This window comes from Hippocampus comes, unplaced genomic scaffold, assembly GCF_001891065.2.
Source record: "Hippocampus comes isolate QL1 unplaced genomic scaffold, H_comes_QL1_v1.1 scaffold337, whole genome shotgun sequence".
Taxonomy (NCBI): Eukaryota; Metazoa; Chordata; class Actinopteri; order Syngnathiformes; family Syngnathidae; genus Hippocampus; species Hippocampus comes.
This window is the reverse complement of record NW_017805929.1, coordinates 104,943-125,418: the sequence shown is the minus strand read 5'-3', so window position 1 is coordinate 125,418 and position 20,476 is coordinate 104,943. Positions and strand designations below refer to the sequence as shown.

The 20,476-nt window shown below is 42.1% G+C and overlaps 1 protein-coding gene and 1 long non-coding RNA gene across 3 annotated transcripts in view; one reads left to right on the top strand and one right to left on the bottom strand.

Annotated features, from left to right (window-relative positions):
- The window catches only part of LOC109527685 (uncharacterized), a 14,149-nt gene extending 6,540 nt beyond the window's left edge, over positions 1-7,609 (top strand). Inside the window, exons 3-4 of the long non-coding RNA XR_002170570.1 lie at positions 1,343-1,527; positions 7,143-7,609. This is a non-coding gene — a long non-coding RNA (uncharacterized LOC109527685). The remainder of the gene's footprint in view (positions 1-1,342; positions 1,528-7,142) is intronic.
- Positions 4,141-20,476, bottom strand: part of calcr (calcitonin receptor) — a 32,627-nt gene continuing 16,291 nt past the window's right edge. For both annotated transcript variants that reach the window (XM_019889732.1, XM_019889733.1), the window contains exons 2-22: positions 20,107-20,171; positions 18,553-18,694; positions 18,174-18,275; positions 17,302-17,387; positions 17,061-17,196; positions 16,863-16,973; positions 16,050-16,162; positions 15,466-15,538; positions 15,234-15,344; positions 14,587-14,699; positions 13,032-13,191; positions 12,824-12,934; positions 12,631-12,743; positions 11,680-11,771; positions 10,406-10,532; positions 7,932-8,085; positions 7,112-7,172; positions 6,921-6,987; positions 6,567-6,785; positions 6,438-6,479; positions 4,141-4,856 (exon numbers count right to left, since the gene is read on the bottom strand). In XM_019889732.1, the coding sequence (XP_019745291.1) occupies positions 4,638-4,856; positions 6,438-6,479; positions 6,567-6,785; positions 6,921-6,987; positions 7,112-7,172; positions 7,932-8,085; positions 10,406-10,532; positions 11,680-11,771; positions 12,631-12,743; positions 12,824-12,934; positions 13,032-13,191; positions 14,587-14,699; positions 15,234-15,344; positions 15,466-15,538; positions 16,050-16,162; positions 16,863-16,973; positions 17,061-17,196; positions 17,302-17,387; positions 18,174-18,275; positions 18,553-18,694; positions 20,107-20,154 (2,400 nt within the window). In that variant the 5' untranslated portion in view covers positions 20,155-20,171 and the 3' untranslated portion in view covers positions 4,141-4,637. The remainder of the gene's footprint in view (positions 4,857-6,437; positions 6,480-6,566; positions 6,786-6,920; positions 6,988-7,111; positions 7,173-7,931; positions 8,086-10,405; positions 10,533-11,679; positions 11,772-12,630; positions 12,744-12,823; positions 12,935-13,031; positions 13,192-14,586; positions 14,700-15,233; positions 15,345-15,465; positions 15,539-16,049; positions 16,163-16,862; positions 16,974-17,060; positions 17,197-17,301; positions 17,388-18,173; positions 18,276-18,552; positions 18,695-20,106; positions 20,172-20,476) is intronic.

Here is a 20,476-nt window from a genome sequence, read left to right as displayed (position 1 = left end):
ATATATATTCAGCCTTTTTGGGTATTTTTCTTGAATATGTTTTTTTTTTTTTGTTTTTTTTTGTTTGTTTTTTTTTTTTTTACAAGTATTCCTGAAACAAACAAAAAACACACTAAACATACTCAAAAAAACAGAAAAAACCCTGTAGACGGTTGTAAAAAAAAAAAACCAATTTGACAAACACTCCTTTTTCTTCATTTCTGTCACATCCACTTGGGGACTGAGAATGCCTCGGGTGTGTCATTCATCTGCTGTCTCGTAGAATCAGATGGATATGGCAAATCCACGATCTCCTTCGAGGCATCGTAATATGTTCATAATATCCAGCTTTAGATAATGATCATACAGGGAACTTTGTCTTCCAATAATACATCAAAGCGGGCTTGGACACCCAATGCTCATTTAGGTTTCTTATTAATGAGTGTTGCCACATAATGCTGAAGGAGGAGTTATTTTATGATGCAACCTCTGCTGCTACTTGCAGACTTGTGGGATCAAGTACAATTCGAACATCCAGTGGAAAGTATCAATTGTCATATGCTTGGTCAATTTGGCCTTTTGGCACCAAGAAATGAATTCAGGCAACATTCATGAGTGAGCTCGCAGGGCAACAACTGATTATTCATCGATGGAAACCATGAATGCTCTTCATACGCTTGTCGTCTGAGGCCAGTGCATAAATGCATCCTGCCACTATTGTTAAGTTCACACTCAGTCGGCCAATCTGTCACGAGCAGATAGCGGCTGTGCTGCAGATTAGAGCGAGGAAAGATTTGGACGGTTTGATTTTCCTTGTCTTTGAAGCGGTCGCACCGAGTACAGCAGGGGAGCCCGTCTCTCGCATTATGCAGGCGGCCATATAATGATGTATGGAAGCCCATTCAAAAAAAAAAAATACTGTCAGTGTATGTATCCCATATGTGCGACACGGTTATGAATTTATTATCGACACATTAGTCTACCATTTTAGTGTGCATAAGACGCGAACTTAAAACCCAATAAACTCATTTGTGCTCTTTCCTCATTGCAGTTCTTGGCCATCCAGCATCTAATTCGGTTTGCAGTATATCGTGAAAGGTCATTCAGCTTGTTGGCACAAATTATGCACCCAGAAGATGATTTCCTGCAAATATTAATATATTTCTTTTCATTTTGCTTGCTTATTAGATCTCTATCATACTAAGCCAAAAACAATCAATTCCTCCAAATATTTATATTGATTCCAATAGTTAGACGGCGTGGAGGAGGCAGACACGCCACTGCATGGTCGTGTTCTTTTTTTCCTCTGTTTCAAAGCTCTTGTTTTGCCCACTCAAGGTGACTCATTGACAAATTTCTGCAGGTTGCTGCCACACTGAAGCCATCAGGAGGCTCCGTCAAATGCCAGACCAAATCAAATGCTCGCCTTTCCCTGACGTTTCACAAATCCACCTCGCTACAACATATGGGGCACTCCAAGCTGTGACTTCCTGCAAAATGCGTTTCCACTCATCCGTCCGTCTTGAGCAGAAAAACATGATGAAAGGGGTATGTGTGTGCAATTATGAAGATTTCCTTCTCATTGTGTCCTCATTGTAGCACAAGTCCCCCGCCTAAGCCCTCTTAAGCACACTTTGCATACAATTTGTCTTGAATTTTATTATATCAGATCTGCTCCGGTTATTTTATTGTTGTGGTGAGAGTTAAGAGACAATATTTATCAAAGGAATGAGAATGCAGCTCCACAGGCGTCAAACTTGATCATGATCATCATCATCATCATCATCATCATCACCACCAGCACCACCACCTCATCAAGCTCATAGGACCAATGAATGAATTCAAAGGAGGACGGTGTGTCGTCTTCTTTTGGCGGCGTTATTAGGATGCAGCAGAGCCTGAAATTGCATATTTTACACTGGCGTCTCTTGCAAGGCAGAAATTATTGGCATAAAAGAAATGAATGTGGCACCCTTAGTACGATAAATGTGACTTGAGGTGTTCAGAAGGAATTCAATTCTGACCTGCTTGAGCCGTCAGATGCCTGCGCTGATGGTATGAAAGGAGTCTTTCGTATCAAAGAGGTTGGATCACAAAGTATAAGTACTGTAATGAGATACAGTGGCGCTTTGAGACACGAGTGACCTCACTTGCCCCCCACCAACAAGCAGTACTTTGGCACATGGTGACCGAATCTGTTGGAGATGTAATGTTATACTAAACATAAGACAAAGAAAATTACAGATGGTGTATTTAAAACAGCCACATAACTTGGCCTGAAACTCCGCTAGCTTAATGCTAACACATGATGGGAAATGCCATCATCATGTGATAGCATTAAGCGAGCTTGATCTAAATCTGGTCAGGTGAAGGAATCGCTCTTTGAAAGCAAACCCACAGTGACACGCTGACAGATGACATAAGGCATATATTCTTTATCCTCTGTGAAAAAGGACTTGATAATCCAGCTCTCTGAGTCACTTACAGTCGTTAGGATGACTGCATTATACTGCTCCCGGTGGCCATCTGAAAAATCTGCAATTAATCATAATTCAAGTTTCAATCTTTACGGTTGATTTATTTATGACAATGCTAAAAATTACATTTTAGTGTCGTCGTACTTTGTAATAGCCCATTCATTTTGGGGGTGGGGGGTGTAATGGATTGGCATTTTCATTTATTACATGTAGAAAATATAATTTAAGATGCAAGTAATTATGAAACTCTTATCCAAAGGCACCAATTAACTGTGGTTAAAAAAAAAAAAAAAAAGGAAAATAGCCCTTCTGAACCGTGGCGCTGTAATTTACACTACAAATATGTCTCTCTCTTCTTTTCCTCTCTTCTTCTACGACACTGAAAGCCAGCACAAAAAATGCAAATATCTCCTTGTGCCAGATATCACTACACGGGATGGAAAAACATCACTCAGTCAAGCTTTTGCGAAATACATTTTTTTTTTTTTAATAAACATCACATTTTCAATGATGTCAGTCGAAGCCAAGGAGACGAAATGAACCACAGGAATTCACCAAAGTGGGGATCACAGTGCAGAAATCATATTGGTGTGATGCCTTTTGGCTTCACTAAAAAGCGCGCTAACTTCCACAAACACAGATAATGTCCACAGAAGCTCTCGCCTCGGACAGATCCTTATTTTAAAAAAAAATGCGTGAGAAATATACTAAAATCAATACTTTAGTAAATGCACTGAACTTTATTATCACAGAATGAACATCATTCGCTAAAATTGATTGTCACTTCTTTCTAACCTGCAACAAAAGACATAAGTGAGTATTGGTCAAAGAACAAATATTCTCATGATGTGGCCTATGATAAATCTTTTTAAACTATATGTATATATTTCATTTTAACTTTGTACTGCTGGTTAAACCAAGCGCTACCGCTCCATAATTTTTGAGGGACATTGGTGACAGTCTGTAGACTGATTTTGGCAACGGCGTGGGAAAAAAACAAACAAACAAAACAAAAGACTTTTAGTTGAGCAAAAGTGTTGGAACCGAGAAAATAAAGTGAGTGATGATTACGTGCTCAGTGTACTCCAAATATAAAGACATTGGCCTCACTATGCCAGTTCTTTTGGAGGACAGCATATTTATATCTTTTAAGCCTGCTTTTTGCACAGTAAGCTTCCGCTTGCTTCTCAGGCCTGTGATGTTGAGCATCGGCAAAACAGCAAAGCAGTCATGGCGCACTACACTTGGTAATGATGATAAAATATTCACGGAAAACAAAATATGCATTTTAAAGGATTTCTATGTACACAATTCCAGAGGTGCAGACATTGATACTTGGTAACATTTCGTGGCACGTAACCAGTCTGGTGGTGCTGGTGTATTGTTACTGTCTGTGATGTGTGCACAGTGGATATAAATAAAGTGCACACCCTTGTTGAAATTCCAAGATAAATCCAAACTTTTTTTTTTTAAACTAGGTTGTGCACAGTTGTGCAAACACGTGTTTTCAGTGGCTTTTTTTTCTTTTTTGAAGATGAAAAAATGAATTACACAAGTTATAGGTCACAATTGAGGAAAAAAGTTTTGAATAGATTGAACTTGGACTCATTTTTTAATATCACAATAAAATGGCATTTCAAGGGTCTGTAGATTTTTTTTATATCCACTGTGTGTGTGTGTGTGTGTGTGTGTGTGTGTGTGTGTGTGTGTGTGTGTGTGTGTGTGTGTGTGTGTGTGTGTGTGTGTGTGATAGGATACCACATCTGCGCTCACTCGGACACAGAACGTCCCCATCTAGTTTTTGACCTGCATCGTCTACCCTTTGGTGTATTAGGTGAGAATAAAAAAGGATTGTGTCAATCAATTGCGGTTGATGATCACCACAGTCGCATCACTGTGTCATCATCACATCCCCGCTTACAGATTACATTGTCGTCACAGTCGTTTCTCCTTGCCGCCAGCGCGATAAAGTTGACTCGTCGAAAGTCTCAAAACCACTTTGGGCATTGTCACTAAGCAGCTGCAACAAAGTGATCGAAGTGACTCTCTCTCCTTGTCAGCCGCTCTTTGAAGCCCTCGTTCACATTAATGCCGCAGCGCTAACCAAGATAGCCTCCAAGATTCTGTCTCAACCTTGTAGGGTTTGACGACAAACGCTACAAGGTTGCCGTCTTGTACTGCTCAGGGGATCTCGCCCATTTTCAGCGCCACCAGTTCAGAGTCGTCCGAGTGGCGCCCGTTCAAGTGTTCACTGTTGCCGTCTTGGTGGTACATAAAGGGAGGGACCTCTGAAATGGAGGTGGCCGTGTACGACGTGGAGCGCATCGAGCAGTGGTCCTTTCGCCTCTGACCCCACTCGGTCTTATACTGCATCCACTGTCTCTTCAGAGCGGCTTGCACCTGCACACACGCGCGGACTTGATTTGAACAATACGGATGCAACAAAACAGAACGTTTCTCAGAGCATTTCTCAAAATCTGTACACAATGCATATTCCGCTTTTCTCCATGAGAAAATAATCTGTGTCAGGGATTGAACTTGATCAACATGGTTACTCTGGTTATCTGTGAGCCATAACTTGGGGTCTCATGGAATAATTTAAATTCAATTATTTAATATAAATAAATAAATAAACCGAAAGTGCAAAGTGATATATGAGTACCGGCACACCAATAAAACATACCAAACATGTTTATTGAATAGTAACCACAAACCAGTGTCGCAAAGTCATTTCAGAATTAAATACGATTCAAATAAAACCAAAACGTTTCCTTGCTCTTGTGCTCATTCAAAGCAATCGAGATCCTTCATAATATACAGTAGGAGTGTGCAAACCACTTTTTTTTATGCTGCCTGTGAGGCTCTCATAATGCTGTCATTTTCTGATAATGCATGAACACACTCAAGCATAAAAAAAAAAAAAAAAGGTCCAATCATAAAAATGACCAAACTAATTGTCCAAATGAGCCAAGAGAGCGGTGAGGACGTCCATGTAGAGCGTTGTTTTTGGCATCACAAAGACAGCGCGAACGCTGTTTGTCTCACTGACCTCGCACTACAAAGGCGCCATTGTGGACGTAATGCTGGTTGTGCAGTTTTGGGGGGGGAGGCGAATGGAACACAACCCAAAAAGCCCATGTCCTTATTAAGGCACTGCAATTGATCAGTTAATACAAACAAACAGTTTGATCCCATGGTGACAGTTGATGTGTTAGATCGCCCTCCTTTCGTGTGGACCCTCTCGATGCGCGTCTCTCAAACATGGTTTGCACGAGCTGTTTTGAGCATTTGAGAGGATGGGAACCTGACCTCATTTCAGACAAGAGCACAACCACTGTGTGTTTTAATTGCACATGCCGAGTACTCCAATCTGCGCCTCTCCCCTGCATGGTTCTCGACATGGAACATTGACCATTTTGTTGCGTTGTGTTCTCACAACTTGTCCATGTATGACCTCTTTTTGATTTTTTAATTGATTGGACCTTCAACAACAAATAAAGCTTCAAACCATTAACATTCAGCGTTATGGTAACACTCCATTATGAGAAAGTCGTGCGACCAATGTTTCCAACGACTGCTTGTTTACAGTGCTAATGTTAGCTTAGCATTGCCAGCACTGCTATCTTGTTGCCGTCGGATATGTTTTCTGGCGTCATCGTGACTTGCGGAGGTTAATGAAGTGAGGTGGGAATGTTGAGACGAAAGATTATTCAGCAGAAGGCTGCAATTTGTCCATTTCGTCTCTCAAATGATCTCCAGCGGTCGCTTGGCTGTTTTAACTGCTGATTTGCTGAATACAAAACAGAACAACCTGTACTCCTGACTTATTACCTGCATCCACGAACCTTTTCAACAAAACTGGGAAAAAAAATAAAATACACATTCCTAATAACATTTTTTAGTGGACAATAGTTAAAAATTTTTTTTAAAAGACTTCGTTATATTGAAGTAATATACTAATGGAAGATGAATATCACTCACCTCACCATTGAAGAAGCAGAATATGGTTGCCACCAGTAAGCCCTTCAAAACAATAGCAATGAAATATTTTACAGCACAAGTAGCCCAAAAGGATCAAAACCGTCATTGCGCTCTATGAGGTCTACGTACCTGGTAGTGCATGAAAATGTGCATGATATACTCATAGACCTCTCCCGCCAGCCTGTTCTCCGGCCTCCAGGGTAAAATGACAAATTGGATTCCCAGAAGGGGCACCAGGATCAGCGTGGCTCTCACAGCCTTCATGTACATGTTGGACTCAGCACGGTGTGTGTCTCTCAGTTTGGTGACCAGCACTCTGATGATGTTGAGCAAGAAGAAGAGATTCACCTGCAAAAGAAGAGAACATTCGGAGGATTTGTGGGAACTCACAAAATGCAAATCAATGCTGTCACATGAGCCAGCATGCATTTCTTTGTCAATGTAGTGCGACGCGGGGCTATAAATAGAACAGAGGAGACTTACAAGGAGTGCTGCCATTATAGGACCATGGACTGCATAAAGCAAATGTGTTTCCACGCTCATACAGCAGCTACAGAGAGTTAAAAGAAAAAAAAAACACTCAGTGCAGTCTGAAGTCCAAAGCGTACATGAAAAAAAAAAAACAAGCGTGTCTATATTCGTTGACAGGTTTGGTTGACAGGTTTGGTACTCACTAGTCGTCAAAAAATGTTGTTCTCGCTACAGCATGGATGGATGCAGGCACGAGTGGGAAACCTTGGAGAATGAAAAGATGGCAGGCACATGATGGCTCAAGGCAAACGCTTCTGTCATCAAGGTCACAGTAAGCAGTATGCACCTTTCATAGATCAACTCGATGGAGTTGAAGAATTCTGTGTTTATGCATGCGATGGAAAAAAAAATGAAGCATCCCTGAAAAAAACGTTCAAGCTTATTTCTATTTTTCATGTTCCAAACCCTGCAGCACGACACACTTTGCTGCGACCGTCCTCTTAAGGGAAAATGTAAACCGGGCAGTAGAGCGGAGAAAGGGCAAGCAGTTTGACGATAAATAGATACAATAAAGAAAAAACTCACACCGGCAAATAATACAATATCAGAGAGTGAGAGGACTAAAGTCTACTTGCTCTCCGTCGAATTAAAACAAAAGTTTATGAGGTTATAATTAACGTAGAATAGGTTTTACAACTGCAAAAAAAAAAATTTCTAATTAAACATTTTACTTTACAGATTAGAACCTAAGCTGGGTTTTTTTTTTTCCTTCTTCAGTTCATGATGAGCATAAATGATAGTGTGAGCCTTTTATTCACAAATGAACTGATTATATGAGTTCTCGGCAGTTTAAAAGGCAAGCAAAACTTTCCAAATCAGGCTTTTGACCTCGGAGGTTCCACTGTCCACCACGCAGTTGAAACCGTGAGCCGATCCCGAAAACTTGTTTTATTTGTTTTGAGCGGCATTTGTCAAATGAAATGAAAATAGGAGGTTGCCCGAAACGCACAGATGCCGACTCACCCCAGCCAAGGAGGTAGTACCAGTGCAAATGCTGCTCCTCTGCAAAAACAGCCACCACGATGAGCGTGTGCAGGTAGATTCCTTCACAGAGCATCCAGAAATAATTGCAACTCAGCATGTACATGTGGAAGAAGTGCAACACCTTGCAGCCTACCTGCAAAGATGGCCCACACAGGGACGTAGAAAGCATTTTATCAGGTAGTTCAACATCCTTTGATTTTTTTTTTTTTTTTTTCCTCTATGCTGCTTATCCTAAGTGTTGTGGGTTTGATGGCCAAAAAGTTCAAACCTGGTTTGATTGGGCATTAACACATCAAGTTTGTTTTTGCACAATGTAATTTTTTTTTCCAGTTGAGTTGTCCAGTTTATAGGTCACATTGGTGGAAGAAAAAAAAACAAAAAAACAATGGTCTAATGTCACTTGCGTCACAAAAACCTGGCAGTTGAATAGGGGTGTTTAGAGTTTTCCTATGCAGTGTGTATGACTTCATTAGAAGTGATCCAGCTGAGGGTTAAATGGCATATGATCACGTCAGTCTTATCTCAATGCGCTCTACCGATGCGATAATTACAGGGGGCTTATTTCTGCGAATTCACTGTTTTGATCCTATCAACTGAATGCACTGAAATCTGCCAGAAAGCTCTCGCAGACTTTGCTCAACAGTTTGTAGTGGTGCTTTTTTTTTTTTTTTAATTTATGGCTGCCGCCTCTGGTAAAACCCAAATATTAGAAATGCCTCACTGGATGTGCCATAAACATATTTTTCAATTCTCACCGGCTCACCCAAGACACCAGTAAGGATAAGCCATACACAAGTTGGACGTTTTGCGCGGTCCACTTGGAGTAAAGGTGAATTTTGCTTTGCTGACAACGCAATTAATAGCTTGTCTCGTTGTCCAAAACGGACAACAATAACTCACCCTGCTCCGCCCTTTTACACAAATGTCCTCCTCACATAATCACATTTCTGTGGCCTCCAAACAGAATGCAGATATTCCCTTCGGGGAAGCTCGTGGAATTGCAGATGAGCAAGATTTGTCTTCAGCCGCTAACGGTGTTCTGCTTTGCAAATCAAGCCGCTGTGGATCATGTAGCTCTACTCTCCTCGTGTCTGTCGGAACCCCGACCGCTTGGAAATTGCGAAGGATCTCTCGCGGCGAAGTGAGGGGAAAACGTGTGCTGCTGTAAATCAATCGTTCTAAGCCACAAGCAGAGAAAGCAGCCGGACTCATTTTAATATTTGCCCGTAGTTTGTAAATGCAAATGGGTTTGTCGGAGTCTCTCAAAACGCCGCGAGTGATTGTGTCGTATGATTCCTCTTGAAAACCGAGATCATACTTCACGCATTCAATGCTTTTGAATAATGGCAAAGAGGTTTTTGAACCGGTGCTCGTCCTCCTGCCGTTGAAGTGATCCGAAGTGCTTCCAGTATTTTTAGAAAAAAACATTGCGACTAAAGATATGATGACATTGCAGCAGCAGGTTTTTGTATCAAACCCAGATGTCAGGTTGTTTGTCTTTTGTCCGGCCAAAGATTCTGTGCCGGGTAACGGCGGTGCGGTGGCTGAGATTCAACTCCAAAAAAATCCCATTCCTCCCGCCTACCTCTCCCATCTGAATTCAAGTCTCGGGCAGAGTTTTACTATTATTGATGATTTTAATCATTGTTAATATTATGAACGACACAAAAGCCATTACAAAAAAAAAAATCAGTTTGGGATGGCAGGAAAAAGAAAAGGGAAGATGATTTGCTGAGCTGACGAACATCTTTTACTTATTCCAAACAGGATTAGTTCTTAAAAGGTTTATTTATGTTCTGCCATGGTAGTGAGGCATTCCTGCGAGACAGATTTATCAGCAAGTACTAAGACGATTTTGGAGATTTGAATAACTCACAAACAATGTACCGGCGATCCCCCCCCCCCCGCCCCCAAAAAAGAGTCCAATGATACGCAGCCAAAAATGTCACCCATAGGGGGCGAGAAATAAGTCATTCTAAATATAGACCAACTACTCTGCTACCGTATCATCGTATGATTTGCCTCGAACATATACAATTTCGATCATTTGCCTTTGATATAAAAAGTCTACACGCCCCTGTTTCAATGCCAGAGACTCCAAATTGCCCATTGTCATGAGTGCAAGTGTGAATGGTTGCGTGCTGAGGATTGGCTAGAAACCAGTCCAGCATTCCCTTCTCCTTTTTTGCCTAAAATCGTCTGGGATAAGCTCCAGTTAGCCACGACCGCCACGGTAATGAGGACTGGCAGTCCAGAAAATGGACGGATGGTTTTATCGCATCATTTTTCTTTCGAGCATGAATAATGAATACGTTGCGCCTAATTTCCCACGGTGGAAATAATCTTCCTTATAGACAATGGCATCCGTGTATTGAAACGGTACTGTTGGAAACGCGCCAGCGCAAACATTTCATTGTGCTGCCTGACAATATTGGATACATGGTGAAACTCACAGGATTTCTGCCCACTACTTGAGGATTGTTGACGACGGCGACGAGGTAGAGGATGGTCAGGGCAGAATTGAGCACGTAGGAGCAGAAAAGGTTCTTGTGCAGCGTGATCCTTTGGCAGCTCAGACTCCTCCGTGATGAAACGATCGGGACGGATAGGTGAGCGTGGTGACATTTAAGAAACAGCGTTATGCAATTGGCAGCGAATCCCATGACAGCGATGCAATCTGATCCAAACCCAAAGCAGTCGATGAATGCCAAGAGATGTCATTTGAACAAGAACCGTTGCCACCAGTCCAAATTCACTCATTCAGCACCAGCCAATGCTAGACCAAGTCTGAAAAGACGTTTAAAAACGTCTTTGGGAGTGAATGAGTTAACAGCCTTGTCAAAATTTGAACTTATGCGATGTATTATTTGCCAAATAGCCTCCTGCAGGCCTAAATATATTGTTTGTATTGAAGCAACCGCTGTGTATGTCTTAGACTGGATATTTATGTCGATCTTTGGGAAGCACGTAGAGAGAGGGGTGGTTGTGCGCCTTGTGACAAAATGGCTACCGAAGACACCTGACATTGACGATGTACGTGTTTGGCAAACCGAACGCAGCTTCAGCCCTGCGCATTCCCATCTAAGCCTCACATCTGGATCCTCTCACGTCATACTTGAAAGGATTCTGCTCTAAAGAAAAGCTGAAGTGAGAAGAAAGCAGAAACGGGCCCAGATCCAACTTGTCAGGTTGATTCATTTTCCCGACGAACCGCGGTCCTGCTTCTGACTCAGATATGAATGATGGTTTTGAAAGTTTTGTAGCACGGCGAGGGCGTCGGGCGAGATCCAGACTCCACATCCCCCGCTTTTAAAAATGGCAACAAGCAGTTTACAAGCACAGAGTTCAATAATAGTCGGGCCAATGGAGAGCTATTACGAATGTATTGAACAACCAAAGGAACCCTGGTGGCCATGAAATTAAGTAGCTCGATAAAATGAAGTGCCGCCAGTAAAGCGGCATGTGATTTGGGTCAGCTAAAATTAACAATCACCAAACTCCTCTGTGAGACATCAATGAAACATAATCTACATGGTAGTAGATGAATATAAAAGACACTGGCGGCAAAAGAAGTCACATCCTTCCGAGGAAAAGCCACGAGCGAGCGGGCGTCTGAGATCAAAGCTCTGATTATCATCTCAGCATGATGACAAATTGTGTCTCGATAATGTCACACCAGTCGGTACAGATGTGATATTAGAAAGGGAGGTCAGGAAAGTCGCGGTACCTGAAGTAGAAGAAGATGGCCAAGGAGATGAGCAGGGAGGCTATGGATAGGGCATGACCCACAATAGCCATGTAAAACAGGATGTACGCAGACTGGAAACAAACAACACAAAACAAATAAGATTTAATATTCGGAAAAGATTGACGAAAAGCGCAAATCGCTTTTGGTCGTCATTTTCAGACAACCCAACTGTAGCGATGTAAAGGCAAAAAAAAAGGAGGTCTCACAGACAGACCTCCATATTTTAAAATAATATACTGCGACACGTTTGCCGCTGAAAAAAAAAAAGGGACCTTCAATGTCATTTTATTTAGTGTGGCCTTCATTTTCCTAACTAGTGTTGATGCTATCAAAATTAATTTCCATAGCTTTGCTTGTGTTCTGACGCGACAAACAAAAGAAAAAAAAATGCTTATTGGCTTTCGATTTAAATTAGGTCGCTGAAGAAAAAAATACATCTGACTTGGGAATTCTTTTCAGATTAGAAGGATAGTTTGGGAACGCTAACACTTTTTTTTTTTTTTTATCCTGGCAGAAAACACAGCGCATTCCCCACAAATCATTCTTGCAGCTGACAACATCAACAAATTCTCAAAAATAAGACCCTGGGCTGGGAAATATTGTGCTTTTCGGAATCTGTTGCATCACTGTCGTTAATGGTCCCCGATTCACGTGTCTCAATGCTGTCCCCAAGATCTGACTCAATTGATTAAGATCTGAATCACTGCTGACCGCTTTTTTCATCATCATGATCCCCCGAGGTTAAAAAAAAAAAGAATACATGAATCCTATTTTGACAAAGCAGTACAAAGTGCAGATCTGTTTTCAAACGTGTGCTGCAAAACGTCAGGAAAAAAAAAAACAAAAGTCCAATTATAAAAGGGCAATTAAAGTTACCGAAATATGATCACAAAAACAATCTTTGCTAATTGTTCACAATATCAGTGTTACCTTCAACTTTGCTTTCGTGTTTTCATTGCAGGGTGTGTAGTTTGACCAGGTTCTGTTGTTGTCAGGGTGGCGAAACCACTGCCCATCATCCCCACAGTACTTGGTTGCCTTTTCTGCACATACAGTACACACAATGTATATATTTTCCATACAGACTTACTCTGACAATTACCGAAACTGGCATACTGCTTACCTGTAGGGTCAAAGTCAACAAAATAATCTGGGCAGTTTTGGGACGCGTAGGTTCCTGCCGGTGTATCCCCCCAGCACAACCAGCCATCCCAGGTGCGACTGCAGTACACTTCTGATTCACCAAAGAGAGAGAGGGGGCGAGCGGGGACCCAAACTTGATTTAGGATTATTCATTGGCGACCAACGTGGAGAGAAAGTGAAGTCATTACTTGATTTGTTATAAGGAGGGTCGTTCTTCATTTTTTCAAAGCATTTGTACTGGCTGTCAAGGACTTGATTCCTCCAGGGGGCCTGTTCCTCCGGGTCCACCACAGTGGCCTTGTCACCAAAGTCTTGCTCCGTGTCACCTGAGAGCTGTGCACTCGCCCCCTTACGTGGTCACACATATGTACACACAAAGGCTATAATCGTCCAATCAATATTAACTAACCCTTTCGTGCACCCTGTAACTTGATAACATGATAAGCTGTCCACTTGTAGCAAGAGCTGTCCCTGAAAGGATTATTAACCTCAGTTATACTTGTCACTCATCCAGATCATTTTTTTTTTTCCCCATCATGCTCGGGTCATTAAATAGATTAATCTGCTCCGATTGTCAAACTCATTTTAGTTACCGGTTCCCTTGGAGGGTCGTTATGACTATGAAACCATATGAAGAAGTCAAGAATAACGGTTTATTCAACGATAGTTTAAGTTGCTGTCACGAGGGTTTTGGTAACAAGAAAACTTCCAATAGTTCTCTTATATATATTACATCTGAGAATTTAAAATGTTGGCACAAATTTTGGGAAGCATCATAGAAGTCGACATGTTTGATTTGCTTTCGCGGGCCACGTCAAATGATGTGGTGGGCCAGATCTGGCCCCCGAGCCTTGAGTTTGACGCCGTGTCTTAGAAGCTGTTTCGACTCTCATCCTCGCCGGTTTCAGTTCATGCCAGTAGACTATAAAGCACAATAGTCTTGTACGCTTCAAACCTGCTAGCATCCTGAGACAAAGGCAAGTACACCCCAAAGACTGGACACCCAATACACAGGGAAAAAAAAAACAATCTGTTGTATGCTGTCGAGTGCTGTGACGAAGGGACTCAAGTATGGACGGCAGAAACCAAACCATTAAGCAGACGCATGTCACAACACAGACGGTCTACAGCTTCAGGTCCAGACTCGGCTGGCTAACTGACCCTCAAAGAAAAACTGAACTCTTTTTGAGGACATAAGTATCCGTTTTCTGGGCAGAGAAGACAAATGGTTTGAAAGATGAATGAGAGAAACAATCTGCATTAAGGTTGACACTACCTGTCTCCCACATACAATGCCATCCTTTCAATCGTATGCAGAGAGACTCCATAATTTAGTCTCGAATAAATAACACAATAGCCGCTTTTGGCCTTCAGGTGCCTCCACAAGCAATTGGAAAATTAACGAGGCTCATTCCACCGAAATGACGGTTGTCGCTTGGCAGAGTTTCTTTTCAACGCATCTTTAACGACTGCATCCCAAAGAGTGCTGCCATTTGTAGTTTTGAGTGTGCCTCTATCTAATGGGGTCAAAAGTTGGCTTTCCACACAAATGCTCTGGCTGGAGCTGTCCTATCGAGCCTGTTGCATGAACTGATGAAGCCCGCTGGGACGAGAGTCAGTGTCTTTTAAGACGGCTCCAATAGTCCAGTTGCGATCGATTTAATTCCCTGAGAACCTCAGTTACAAAGAAACTTTTATAGTACGCACACTAATTATCTGATACCAAAAAAAAAAAAAAATCACCTCCAGCTTTTCCTGAATGTCGACGGCACAGAGTGTAAAGTTGGTCCATGTGATATTAGACTCTGGGTGGCGATACCATTGCCCATCCTCTCCGCAGTACTTGCTCACCTTTTCTAAAGAGAGCACAGTGATGCATTAAACATGTCACACCGTGTACTGAAATCCTAAATTGAAAGAATTGCCCTCAGGTTATACGATTCAGAATGCAAACAACTTTTTTGGGGGGCAAAATACTGTATGCCTCTAAAAGTCTGCAAGATATCTAACCTTGCCTGTCCCTCTGATGAGTTCATTTCTAATCTCATCCTCCCTGGTCAGTCCTAAAGAGAGCTTCAACATCTTCATCTCCGCCTTCCATCTCTTCAGTGCTACAGTCTCTCTCCTTTTCGTTCATCCGAGCGGAGAATCTTCTATTGCACACACCGGACACTTTCCTCCGCCTGTTCTAACCTGCTTGGATCTATTTCTTGATATCAGGAAACTTAAAAAAAACCCTCAGCCTGCCAATTCAACATTATGAGGACTTGGAAACAGGGGTGAATAATTGTGTGTGTGTGTGTGTGTGTGTGTGTGTGTGTGTGTGTGTGTGTGTGTATATATATATATATATTTTTAATGCCAGTGCAAAATAAAATCGTTTTGCTGACCTGTGGGTTCTGCATACGACAAGTAATCTGGACAATTCTGGGTGGCGTAGGTTCCTGCGACGGTATCGTCCCAGCACAGCCAGCCATCCCAGTTCCGACTGCAGTACGGTCCTGCAGCAGCAAAAAAAAACAAAACAAAACAAAACAAAACAAAATAAACAAACATGTAATTTGTGTTCCATTCATGATAACAAACGACTCATTAAATGATGGCGTTTCAGCAGCTCGTTACCCGATTCATTGAAGGCGGGGTCTTGCCTCATTTTCAGGAGACATTTGTATTCACTCTCAAGTAGCTTCTGCTTCTGTTGGATTCAAAATAAAGGCACACATCTTTCAAAAAAAAAGTATGATGAATTCCTCTGGGGCTATTTTTGTTCATTTACAAAGCTCGGGGAATCAATAGCTCCCTGTAAACGTGCAGATAAAAGCAAAGGCACTTAGATTTAACATTGTCGTCCCTGACAGGAAACATGACGTCAAAGTCAATGAACAAAAGAAAAAAACAAAAAAAAGACTACAAAAATCAATTTCCTCGTCTAACCATGGTGGCGGGAGACGATGCATTTCCTCAAACTAGACTTTATTATTTCTTGTGGAATGAAAGGAAAATGTATTTGCACGACAATAGATATGTCTGCTACGTGCTTAGAATCCAAATGGACCTTGACCTACTACCGCTAAGTAGATGCCGCTCTCATTTAATGGGCTTTATAACCGTGTCCTGTCCTCGCACGTTGTGCAGTGACACCTTGGTTTTGCATGAGCAGCGGTGATCTTGAACGAATCCACGGTATAAAATGAGCAAGACATCACCCTGGTCGTCTTCTCATCGTTGCTCGTGCAGAGGGTGTAGTTGGTCCAAAATCTGTCGCTCCCTGGATGACGAAACCACTCTCCGTCCTCGCCGCAGTATTTACTTGCCAGGCCTTAAGATGAAAAACAAATTTGAAACACAAGACATTTCATAGCTGCATAATATTGACGTTTGTTTCTGAGTAGGAAGACAAGACTTACCGTATTTTCCGGACTATAAGTCGCAGTTTTTTTCATAGTTTGTGTGAAATTATTAACACATGATTGTCATTTCACGTTATTTTCACATTAAACCACAAGAGGGCGCTCTCGGCCTGTTTTGATAAATCGACGATGAGTCTGACTTAAGCGACGTAGAAGAGGAAGCAGCGCATCGTCTACCTCCCGAGTTGGGGGAGTTGTTTAAAAGTGACACTGAGGATGAAGATTTCATTGGATTTAGTGATTTGGAGTGAAACTGATAGTTTGGTAAACTTGTTAGCATGTTCTTTATGCTAGAGTTATCTGAATAATTCTTAATATGTTTCGTCGTTACAGATATTACCAGGCATGTCAGTCATGTAACGTTAGTATACCGTACACTTATTCAGCCTGTTGTTCTCGGTTTTATTTTTATTTTAAATTGCCTTTCAAGATGACATTTATGTTTTTGGTGTTGGATTTTATCAAATAAATTTCCCCCGCAAAATGCGACTTATACTCCAGTGCGATGTTTTTTCCTTCTTAATTATGCATTTTTTGGCTGGTGCGACTTATAATCGGGAGCGACGTATAATCCGAAAAATGCGGTAAAATGTAACGTCAAATGTTTACCCGAGGGTTCAAAGTTGAGAAAATAATCCGGGCAGTTCTGCGTGGCAAAGGTTCGTGCCGGGGTGTCACCCCAACAAAGCCAACCGTCCCAAATATGGCTGCAGAACAACCCTGTCGCATTCGGAGCACTGACGTCAAAACTCCATTCTGGAGACATTGATTGCATGATTACATACGCGACGATTACATCACCGATACCTGTTTCATTACGAGGTGAAGCTTGTTCAATCTCCTTGAGGCATTTTTCTTTGTTCTCTAGTATTTTCTTTTCGACGTTTCTGGTATGTTCTATCGATGGTTCATCTTTCACGTCCTTGAAACCATCGTAAACGTCCTGCTGACACAAACAAGATAAAGAGTTTTTCGCAAGTCTTCACAGGATGGTAGGGGGGGACGCATCTTTCAGTACTTTGAACCCTTACGACTTGTGTGCAGGCACCTTGGTTTTGTCCTTTGAGGCTTCTTGGCAAGTGGATCCAGTTTGTACCCATTTACCCCTTTGGTCGCAATATTTAGTCATGTATCCTGCAAATTGAGACAAATAAGAACGGGGTGATTACTGACATTGTCGAGCATTTATGAACAGCTACGTGACCACTGCAGTTGCTCCCCCAACTGAAGCATGTTGAGAGTTAGTTTACAGATCAGCTGCCGGCCTTTGGCTACTCTTAGAAACTGTTGGGGGGAAAGTGGCCTTATTTCCTCCGCGTGTTCGTTGAATTTCGGACGGTGAGGATGTTGGTTATCCAAATACAGGCCGGAGACGATGAACAGTACCTTCGAAGGTTTGATTTTTCTTTTCTGCAGTTTACGAATCGATTCGGGCTCCTGAGAGTTTCAGATTTCGTCAGGAAGCCCAGAAAAAATGCAGTCATGAGAATATATAGAGACAATAGGATAATGAGAGGCGGGGAGTTACGCCTCCATGCAAATCCCGGAAACAAAGAAAGGTCGATGCAATTCGATCTTGGCATGTTGGGAAAGTACAGACCTCTAACGCTGTGCGTAAATCTTGAGATAAGAGTCCCTCCCCGGGGGAACTTGACAGCCTTCGGGGACTCTCCCGAGGTGGGGGTCAAGGGGCACTAAAGGTGATTCTAATCACACTAAGCTGGAAATACCTTCAACAGCATTCTACATTCTTTGTTTCAAGTGTTTGAACAGAACCAACAACAGAGAGGGCCTAAAAAAAAATCACAGTAAGGAATAAAATTCCTGAACAAAACACATCCAAATTTGTGCTGCTCGGTCGAAAAATGGAGCTCAATCGGATGAATTCCAGTTTATTGGAACCGATGTGAGAATTCTTACCAGCGGGATGGTGACTGGGACATCTCTGTGTTCGAGATGTACCTGCTGGTGCTTCTTCCCAGCACAAAAAGCCATCCCACATTTTTCCGCAGAAGGTGCCCACTAAAGAGAAAAACCAAAAGTTTAGGGTTTAGCTTTGGTAAATGCACTCCACTCATGTCAGCAGGTCCCTTTCTAGTGCCATTTGAGTGGGGTGTTGGTGGGGGGTGGGGGGCGGGCATAGTACGGCCTGCTTATCATGTGTAATCATTGAAATCGGAATTTATTTATTTATTTATTTTTTAATGTTGATTATGGCAATGTTAAAAAAAAAACATTTAAAAAGCAGTAAAGTGAACAGTGGTTAAGCTTGACGTAGCAGTTCATTTGGGCCTCTCACCGGTTCTGTTTTGTTGACTGTCTTTGTTGGACACATTAAGACATCTGTATTGACTTTGTCTCGCCTCTTCCCATCTCTCTTTGCTCATTCTCGGTGTAAGTGATGATTCTGGAGCGGACTCGGTGCCAGCCGACACCTTGCACTGTCGGGAGAAAAGGGAGCAGTAGTGAGAGCGAGGAGAATGAAAGCACGTCCTCGTAGGATCCGTGTCGATATGTAAATGATAGCCGTAATGATGTTATCTAGCTGTGTCAATTTCACACCTCTATGATAATGAGATGATGTTTGTTCTTCTGTCGTCTAAAGATTCAAATGGGATGTTTCAAAGCGGATTGAAGGACTTCCCCGCTTTGAAACTTTCATCATTCCCCATTGATGACATTCATCCATAATATGTTTGCCAAAGAAACCACTTTCCTTCAAAGGGTTCTCATCTTGGCCTGCATTGTTTGCATTTGGAGGTAGCAAGAGATGAAAAAGCCTGCAGGGCGTACGACTGATTTTGATAATGGAGCTCACTGAAGGGGGGGGGGAGCCATTTTGTTGTGACTTGCAAAATTCAGTCTGAAGAAAAAAAAACCCAAAAAAACGCAAAAGTTTCTTCAACAACTCATCTCAAACATTTCTTTTCTCTCTCATAGTTCAGAAATGTAAAGACTTTGCCAGCCAGTCTCCACATCCCTTATCACAATAGGGACATGCAGCTTCGTTATCTTTTGGGTGGCTATTCATGTGGCGCTTGGATTCCGATTCTTGTGAGCGTTGAGCAAAGCTGACACTTGTGCGCCGACGTCCCATGTAGCAGTTTAGCAGCCGTACATATGATGTCACTCCAATCATTGAAGTAAATGACGTCATACATACGACCACCAGGCCACCACCAAAATCAGCTGAAGCATCGGCTGGGAGGGAAATGTCCCAAGGATTCTTTTTACCCAATGAAATAAAGACACTAAAACTTCAAATGCAAGCACTTCCAGCCTAACAAAAAAATTAACGTAGCAAACTTAATCGAATGCAGATGACACAATTCTGGATGGGCGCCCTTTACTTCAACCTCGCGATTCTGGAAGCAACCTCATTCAAGTGTGAACCAAATATTTTATTTTGCTCTTCCGAAAAGACAGACAGACACACATACACACACAGCATGTTACATAATTCCACCGCTCCCTTTTTTCCCCCCAAATTGTTTTACGTCACACTTTAAGATTTAAAATTGGCAGCATCGTGACCTTGTGCTTCAGTTCAGTTGGAAAGAAAAAGAAAAAAATTGTAATTTGGTCTCAAATGAAACAATGTGAGATATAAATACCCTGATGTGACCGATAAATTATATTCGGTCAAAGTTAAAAATAAGGACCATTGACAAACACATGCACTCTTGTTTCGCAACATGTTTTAATCTAGTGTATCATGATTAAATGTTCGGGTTGAGTGAATACTGATGATCCGAAAGAGTCACTAACTAGCCCACAACGTGTTACATGTGTAAGGAAAACTGTTTTTTCAATGCTAAGACATTGTCTGCATCCAATACTCATTTATACATACCACTAAGAGACAGCAAAGGATCCAAGGGCAGCAAACGGCTAATTTCATATCTTCCCCTCCGATGTCTGTAACAGGACAAAGAAGGACAATTGCAATATTCATCAACCTGCTCGTGAACCGTGAAAGTGACTGACTGAGCAAACATAATGTTGTTTCAGATCAGGATTATGGCCTCTCGGGAAAATAGCATCACTGGGAATCATTAATCTGAAATGCAAAGCGGCGGGGTCGGCGGCCTGCAGTGTTTGCGAGACAAAGACAAAGCCATTGTTAAATGTAGAGTCAATGGAGGTAGCGCAAACAGCGACGACCGTGTTGTGAGCACGTGGTTGCAAATTATTTGGTGCTGGGCTTCGGCGGTTCCGCCAGT